Source organism: Nelumbo lutea, chromosome 2, assembly GCF_056320005.1.
Source record: "Nelumbo lutea isolate HS-2025 chromosome 2, American lotus-T2T, whole genome shotgun sequence".
Lineage (NCBI taxonomy): Eukaryota > Viridiplantae > Streptophyta > Magnoliopsida > Proteales > Nelumbonaceae > Nelumbo > Nelumbo lutea.
In genome coordinates, this window is record NC_142685.1 from 93,042,658 (window position 1) to 93,051,410 (window position 8,753).

General features: G+C 32.6%; 1 protein-coding gene across 3 annotated transcripts; it reads left to right on the plus strand.

Moving 5' to 3' along the window:
• The first annotated feature begins 1,200 nt into the window (after positions 1-1,200).
• Positions 1,201-6,566, plus strand: LOC148871990 (UPF0481 protein At3g47200-like). 3 transcript variants are annotated; one of them, XM_088968557.1, is made up of 3 exons: positions 1,201-1,318; positions 4,784-5,656; positions 5,735-6,566. In XM_088968557.1, the coding sequence occupies exons 2-3, from the start codon at positions 4,834-4,836 to the stop codon at positions 6,322-6,324; spliced, it is 1,413 nt and encodes a 470-aa protein (XP_088824683.1). In that variant the 5' UTR covers positions 1,201-1,318; positions 4,784-4,833; the 3' UTR covers positions 6,325-6,566. The 3 variants fall into 3 exon arrangements, with proteins under 3 accessions (XP_088824683.1, XP_088824681.1, XP_088824682.1); XM_088968555.1 differs by having other exon boundaries at positions 4,784-6,566; XM_088968556.1 differs by having other exon boundaries at positions 1,245-1,318; positions 4,779-6,566.
• Positions 6,567-8,753: the final 2,187 nt, after the last annotated feature.

Here is an 8,753-nt window from a genome sequence, read left to right on the forward strand (position 1 = left end):
AGAAGAACACTTAACAAAAATATATCTTTTGTCCTACATGTAATCATGAAATGAATAAGAAGGTTAGAGATGGCAGTTTTGACTTTAAAATTGAACATGAAGCTAATTAAGAAAGGTTAGTTTTGGAAGTTTGCAGGTATTATGCTTTTAAAATGAATTGATTGAACTGATAAAGAAGATGCAATCATTCAACCCAACCACCCCACTCTTTACTCTTTATATGAATCCCAACTGAAAAGGAAAGCATTCTACACTTTACTATTCACTATATAAGTTAACAGCTGGCCTTGGTGTCTTTAATGAAGTGTATCGTTAGCACTTTCCTAACTACTTTCACTCCAAATTCTACATAACTACTTTACACCACATACAACCCTCCAACGTGTTTCATGTTCTTCATCATTTTTGATATCCATTCCAATTTCATCCAACTTTTTAAATACAAACAAAACGTGCTCTTCAGTCCTCATAAAACCGTTTTAACAGCCACTTGCTGATGTCTTATTAGGAATATCTTTTCATCAATAAAGTATTATGGTTTTTAAAATCGGACCAGAAAAACCGGAAATCGATTAAGTGACTGGTTCTATTTTTTCTTAAAATCAAATTTTTGTTAAAACATATTGATTTGGTCAGTAAATCACTGACCCAAGCGGTTGAACTGTTTAAATCGTTCAGTAGTTTTGACCGTTTTTATTTTTTTAATTTTTTATCAAAATGGACCAACCGTTCGACCCGAGAACTAGACCTCTGACCAGTTCATTATCCGAATTAGTTTTAAAAGCCTTGAAAAACACATAAATACGAAAAATCTTCCCAATGGACAGCTGCAATGCAAAAGGTTGTGACTTATGAGCAACATGTGAAAACCCTTTTGTGAGTACGGAATCCGGTGTCCAAAGAGAGAACCATTCAATGGGTTCCTTTTTTTCAAGATGGTGAACGAATTACAAAATTTTTTTGTCACCTGTCTTTCCAAATACCCCACCAAAAAGGTTAAAAACAACTTTTAATAATACAGTTTGTGAGAATATTTATTAAGTGTTAATTGAATTTTCCACCCCAAACCCTCTATCAGTTTTTGCAAAGATACAAATTAAGAAACTAACACTCGCTCAGAGTGCTAACCATTCAATGTGTATCACGATCTCATTGTTTTTATTCACCTCACCTTTGTCTTACTTTACGCTTGTCCACTGTGCATGATGTAGTCTATAAAACCCTTGAGCAATTGAACAGATTTTGCATACAAAAACACACATATACTCAGTGAGAGAAATTGGCGTTACACTTGCGACAAAGGACAACTACATAATTTGTGAGTTGATTTCATTTCTCTTTTTTCCTACTTTCAGTTTTTTATATTACTATCATGATTTTCTTTCTTCCTCTCTTGCCTTAATTTTCTCATTATCTTTATTAATTTGATCCAGTAATTTGTTCTCTGTACAAGTTAATTACCTTATCTCTGTGCAGCTACACTCAGCATTGATCATATTTTCAGCTCCCTACATAGTCGGTCTTAAACCAAAAGGAGTTAATTAATCTCTGGATTCATGATGATCAGGATTTTAGATATAAAATTTGCCCCATGTTCAAAGATAAATTATTAGAGGAGACTCTTTAGGAATCCTCTGCAACCAAAATTTCTGGGTTCGTCCTGTAGTAGTTTTCTCTCTACGAACCTCATCACATATCATGTTTCTGTGCGATGATCGTTTGCTACTTAATTGGGTTGTTTATTGAACATTTCTTTGCGGTTAGAAGAATGGTAATTCAATACAAGAGGTTGTTCTGGGAAAGGGAACAATCCAGAATCCAGAGGTGGGGCAATTTGATGTACTCTTTGAGTCAGGAATAGGATTCTTCCATGTGCATGGCTGTAACTGCTGCGAATATTGATTCGATTCTGGTTGTTTCTGCTACCTTCATAACTGCTGCGAAATTAAATTTTCCTCTTCGTTTATATGAAAGCAAAACGGGTTTTGTGATCTTTAATACAGTAGTATATATAACTTTGTACCTGTTTGTTATAACTTTTTTTTATTAAATAAATGTTTGTAATTGATTTGTTTTCTAAATCGAGAAAAGTACTTGATAAACAGTTTATTAATAATTAGATGCTACATCAGTGATTGAATGAATAAATATTTCATCATTGGAAAAAGCATTAAAATGAAGTTTCTCTCAACATTGATGTGCATATAAATCAAAACCTACATTTATAAATATTAATATATACGAATGAACATAATAAAAAAAATGATGATTGGACACACGCTTCATCACTTAAAAGCTGTTGGCTGAAAAGAAGGAAAAGAAGAGAGTGCGAAAACTATATATTTTGTGCTTTACAACTACTAATTACTACTTTAGATAGCAGTGTCATTCATTGAGATTGAATACGTTGTGATTAAATCGAAGTTTTATAGGTCTATGTTCAGAAGAATTTATACTAAAATCTTCACTCCAGATTCATTGGATGCACGGTCCAGTCCGTAGAAGCTCAACACATTGTATCAAATATATATATATATATATTGCGTTAGAATTTTTTAGAATAGAGATGTGCCCAACTTTTTTAGAATTATTTTATAAATTTTATATTTTATAAATAAATTTTTTATTATTTAATTATAAAATTTTGCGTTAGCCTGTTTGATTTGTTTGGATGAGTTACCCGCCACTCAACAGAAAAGTTGTTTTGTTTCTATTTAATTTTAAATTTTATATTTAATTTTCATCATTAATAAAAATAAGTTTTGATTATGATGATGAATATATGATATTAGAAACATGCCAACAATTTTATAATTTATTTTTATTTTTATTTATTTTGAAAATACTATTATGATTGAACCATTTCAAAATATTGTATTTTAAAAATATTATTATCATGGATTAACTAGTCAGTTTTACCTAGATGGTTGAACCATTAACCCACATCTTGAACAAGAAAACAGTTTTTCTTCATAATTAAATCAATTTTAAATTTTTTTCTTTTCCATCACTAATAAATATAATTTTCATTCATTATGCTAGTTTGATGAATATGTAATATTAGAGTGTTCTAAGACATTAGTAAGACAAAAATTATTTTTTCTTTGTTTATATTTTTAGCCATTTTCATCTGTTAATAACAATAGATCTCAGTTTTCACACATATTTTTGTTTAATATGATGAATATAATATTAAATTCATGCTCAATTTTTTCTTATTACACTTCATGAATCTATAATATTAGTTGTGTCCAATTTCTTTTTTTATATTTTTTTACTTTTATAATTCTTTGTACTATTTTATCTTTAAAATTTTGATTATTCAAATATAACATCATGGGTTGATCAATTTGACATGAACAAATAACCCACTACCCAAAGATGAAAATCTTAATATTAGAAACATACCAATATCCTATATTCTATAAATACATAACATCAAATATGTAGCCAAACTTTCTATAATATTTTTGTACTTTTGAAGTTATTTGCATTTTGTATTTTGAAACATTTTATTATTTGAATATGGAATCACTTCATTTGTAGGTCATTGATTTTAGATTTTGTATCCCATTTCCATCATTAATAAAAATATTTGTTACATATCATATTTATTTTCATTTATCATGATTAGTATATAATATTAGAGATACACCTAACTCTTTTTTTTTTTCTGTAATTTTATATTTTAGATATTTTTAAGATTTTATTATTTAATTATGACATCATTTATTAACCTATTTGACCCACCACAAGGAGGGAATAAAATAACTTTGTTTTTAGGTTATTTTTCAAAATATTGATTTAATGACAAAAACAAATGTACCATTAAAAATAATGTTATGGATTCAATTTGTAGAATTTAATGATGAGAAACATATATACCTTAAATATAGAATTTAATGAGAGAATAAGAATTGATACCTTAGATATGGGACTTAATGAGAAAGAACAGGAATATGTTTTCATTTTTTGTTGGTTTTAAATTTTATATTCCATTTCCATCATTAATAAAAGTATTTCTTATTTATCATATTTATTTTGTTTAATATGGCGAATATGTAAACTAAAAAGGTACCTCTTTCCTATTCTTAAATTTTTATTGTTTAATTATGACATCATAGGTTGGCCTGCTTGACTCAAAATGGTTCAACCTCAATTTTAAAAATATAAGCTTTTATACTGTTAAAATTATTATCCATGGATTTAATTAATTAGTAAGATTTAATGATGATAATGAAAAATGCCTTAATGAGGGAGAATGGGAGTTGAAGAAACTGAATAATAGTATATATTAAAATTAAATTTTATGCCCTTGTATAAAGAGGGACCATATTTCAGAAAGAGTGGTATTTTCTACCAACAATTTTACGTTTAGAGGATTTGTTTTCCAATCATATATGTCCTTCCACATATAATATATGCTAAAATTGAAGTTGCGCCTCAATCCTTCTGTCTACGAAATAAGAACACAGGCTAATCCTTTTCAGTCTAATATCAAATTCATCATTACTTCATTTTATTAATAATATATGTTATATATTTTAAACAATTTTGTTTTAATTTATTAATGTCACTCAATGTACATCGGAATTGGATGAGTCTGGCCGATCTAATACAATGGATATGATTCGATTTCTTTAATTCTGTTTTTTGCCCTGCAATCCAAAGACAGCCTTACTTTTGATAAACTACCTTTATTTCTTTAATTCTGGTCTTAATTCTGCTGGCTCGCAAGCATAGTTGCTGGTTTTAATGCATTGTTTATTTTGGATTAGTGCAGGGACAACCGGGGAAGTTTCTATTACACCTGATTTCCGTTCTTTGATCTCAATGAATGATCAGATAGGTGATTGTCCAAACGCAGTGATCATACCCATCAAAGATGATGGATCGCACACTGTTTATCAAAACCTAAATGACTGGTTTGGATCCATAGTGAACTCGAAAGTAGAGAATACTAAATCTATTACACAGTGTCGAATACAGAAGGTTCCGAGTACATTGCGAGATATCGAAGATAACAAGAAATACTATGATCCCCAGGTGGTTTCCATCGGTCCTTATCACTATGGAAATCCTAAATTCGAGGAAATGGAGAAGATGAAGAAAGTAATAGCACGTAAGTTAGTTTCAGAGAGTAAAATTGCAAATAAAACGAGTAAGACGCAGGAGACAACAACATCAGAGCTGGTTGTTACAAATTCAGAGATAGAAGAGTTATACAAGAAGGTCGTAAGCATAGCAGAAGAAGCAAAGAAAATCTACGCCGGGAATTTGCCAAAGGAGTTCTACAGAAACAACGACGAACTGTTCAAACGCGTCATGTTCTTGGATGGATGTTTTGTGGTCTATTTCATCCACTGTCTGATCCATAATGAGCTCAAGAAATGGGAGTTGAAGAATGAAGATGTATTTTCCATAGGGACTGATTTGTTTCTTTTGGAGAACCAAATTCCTTTTTCTGTCCTCAATGCATTGACGACTGAAGCATTCCCCGAAGATAAAAAGGAAAGAATTTTTGACAAGTTCGTTTTGAGACTCGTTTGTTTCGACTCTAATGACCGTCAACAGCAACAAAATGAAGAAAAGCAATCTGTTCATCTGCTTGACCTTTTCCGGAACAAACTAGTCAGCACCAAAAGCCAGGATCAAGGTAACAGATCTAAATCATTTGATTTTCATTACTTGATTCAACGTTTCTGGAAGAAACATTTTCAATCTCGAAGCACAGGGGAGTCAATTCTGTGGCATTCAATCCGTTCAGCGGCCGAGCTTAAACAGGTAGCAGGGATAAAGTTCAAGAAGAGCACATCATTCAACTTGGATAGTGTCCGTTTCCAAACGGGACCCTTCTATGGAGAGTTGACACTCCCTCCAATTATCATCGACCACTCAACCAAGCCTTTGTTTCTCAACTTGTTAGCCTATGAAAGATCTTTTCCTCTGGGTGATTCAAAAGTAGCTTCTTATATCTGTTTCTTAGACTCACTCATTGATCAAGCTGATGATGTGAAAGAGCTGAGATCAAGCGGTGTACTCTTGAATTTCCTTGGTAGTGATCATGATGCAGCTGAACTGATCAACCATTTGGCCAAGGAGCTGGTGGATCATAATGAATTTTCACATGTTACCGGGGAACTTAGAAGGTATACCCAATACAAGTGGAGGGTCTGGGTTGCTGAAGTTCGCCGCACATATTTCAGTAATCCTTGGACTTTCATTGGATTATTGGGTGCAATATTTATTACCATCCTCAGCATCGTCCAGACCTACTACTCAATCTATCCTCGACAATCAGCCGAAGAGTTGAAGAAGATCTAGCTTTTGATGGATCATCGATCTTGACCTCTCAAGCTTCACCTACTACTGCTTTAGCTAACTGCTTGTCTAACTGTTTCATGGTTTGTTTTCTCTGAATCTTAAGCTTTACGATTAATTAGTATAGCCAATATAATATGGACTGAAGCTTTGTAAGTTGTGTTACTTATTAATGTCTGTGTTGTTCTATGTAAAGTTTCCCAACTCAAATATATAATAGTGTGCATAAGTGATTAGTACATAAATTAACCTACATTTTTTAAGCTCATAAAAGTTAAAGAGAGTATACCACCCCCAATGATTTATCTAGGTAAATTATTTATCTAGGTAAATGTAATTATCCGGGTAAGTTTTTCCTAAAACCATTTACATAGGTAACTGCATTTATACATGTTCTTTTATTTCCCAGGTAAATAAGACAGTGACTATTTTAACCATAAAAATCTATTATTAAAGAGAGCATTTTTATCCGATTCAAGTATTGACAACTTTTCCCCTACATAGAAAATTTATTTATTCACCTGGGAGATGGGTTTGGTCCCTAATCTCTGCATAAAGCTGAAAAAAGAACATAAAATTATTGGTCAATAAAAACCAAAATCCTGTTGACCAACTTTTTCCCCTCTCCAAATCCCAAAAAATGCCCCTTTACTCGTTTTTTTCAAGGGCAAATTGCTGAACCCCCTACCCCCCTTGAAGTTTCAGGTAATTAATTACCATCTGTTGGATGTCCTTCCCCACTTCGGAACCGAATCAGAGAGGGGTCGCTATTAGCTGGACGAAAAGGCCATCAAAGCTGTGATGGGGCTCTCTATTTGAATGCAGCAGTCACCATCGCTTCTCCCTGTATACAAAACCCATAAACCTCTTTAAAATCTGAATTCAACAAAAACTCTAACCATTCACCAAGGCAAGAGAGCAAATACTATACTCTATAATTTTGTTTTTGTTTAGGGTGGGTTTGGGTTTCGGTGAACAAACCAAGCCGACATGACCACATACAACCTCCTTAATTAACGCTCTTGTTGCATAGTCTCGCATCTGCTCGTGTGTTGATTCAAAGCTTCTTTGATACTAATTAGCCTCTTCGATCTGTTTGGAGTGGAATTTATTTTTCAATTCTAACTATCCGATTGATTCTATCTCTGCAACAATTCATGCCATTACCAATATAGCATTCTTTCCTATCTGTTAAATGCAACAGTTCAACAAATTAAATTTCGGACTTCTCGAACTCACTCGATAGTCTAGATTCATGCTATTTAATCGTTTTCTGGTTAAACACTGAGCGATAACGCCATGCACGTATTCCGGTGCATGGTGCATGCACGTGGAACTCATCCTTCTCCTCCTTCACCCTGTAGACTTCTATTTTATCTTGTAATATAAATTCCTCTCCTACTGTGTTTCTCCCTCTTGTAGATAATCCTTATCCCTGTACATTATCTTCGTAAAGGATAGATTTATCTTAGTAAGATAAGCTTTGTCCTAATTAGGACTGCTTCTAATCTATCTTAATCAGATAAGAACTTACTATCCTTGTACTCTATGTATATATATATATATATATATCAGTAAATAAAGTTGAATAAAACAATTCGACCATTATTCTCAATCGTTTCTCTCTCTCTCTCTTCTTCATTATTTTCAAATGGTATCAGAGCCATAAGTAGTCTTTTTCAGTTTTTTGTCATATCTACCAGTTCGATCAACCAAATAATCTTTGGAGCATCGGGGAATCACAGTCCTTAGTTGATTTTAGTTCAATTGGATGGTTCCAATTATATTGTATGGCATTTTTAGGTTGAAAATACCCTTTTGAGCCATGAGCTCCTTGGACATGTCGATAGGACAACCCCTTGTCCATCTCGCTCGATGACAAAACCCTATACACAATGGATTAAGCAGGATCCTTATATCTTCAACTGGCTTTTATCCTCTCCGACTGAAACAGCACTGGCGTAAGTCGTGGGAAACAAAACAAGCAAAGATTTATAGGAAACTCTTGACAATCTTTATTCTCCTCGAGGAATAGCTAGTGTTGTTGGTCTCAGAAAAATGATCTCTCCATGATTGATTATCTACTTAAACTCAAGGTATTTAGTGACAAGCTAGCTGCAATTAATGAGCTTCTTACAAATTCGTAGCTAATTCATCATGCCCTCAATGGCCTCGGTCCAGACTATGATGCTTTCTCTACAGCTATCATTATCAGTACAGATGAGTTATCATTTTCTAGTTTAAAAGGTATACAATAGATAGTACCATTCACATAATACCATTTGATTGCTTATCGCACGTTATCAATGTTTGAGGAAACATGAAGAGGTCATATTCGTGTATCTCTACCATCTATCATTCCTCTATTGAAAATTGTCAACCCAAATGCATATAGGAAAGTAGGAAAGTATGAACAAGTCATATTCATGTTT

Coding starts and splice junctions, on each gene's coding strand:
- LOC148871990 (XM_088968555.1), top strand. CDS start 4,834: ATGAATGATCAGATAGGTGATTGTCCAAACGCAGTGATCATACCCATC.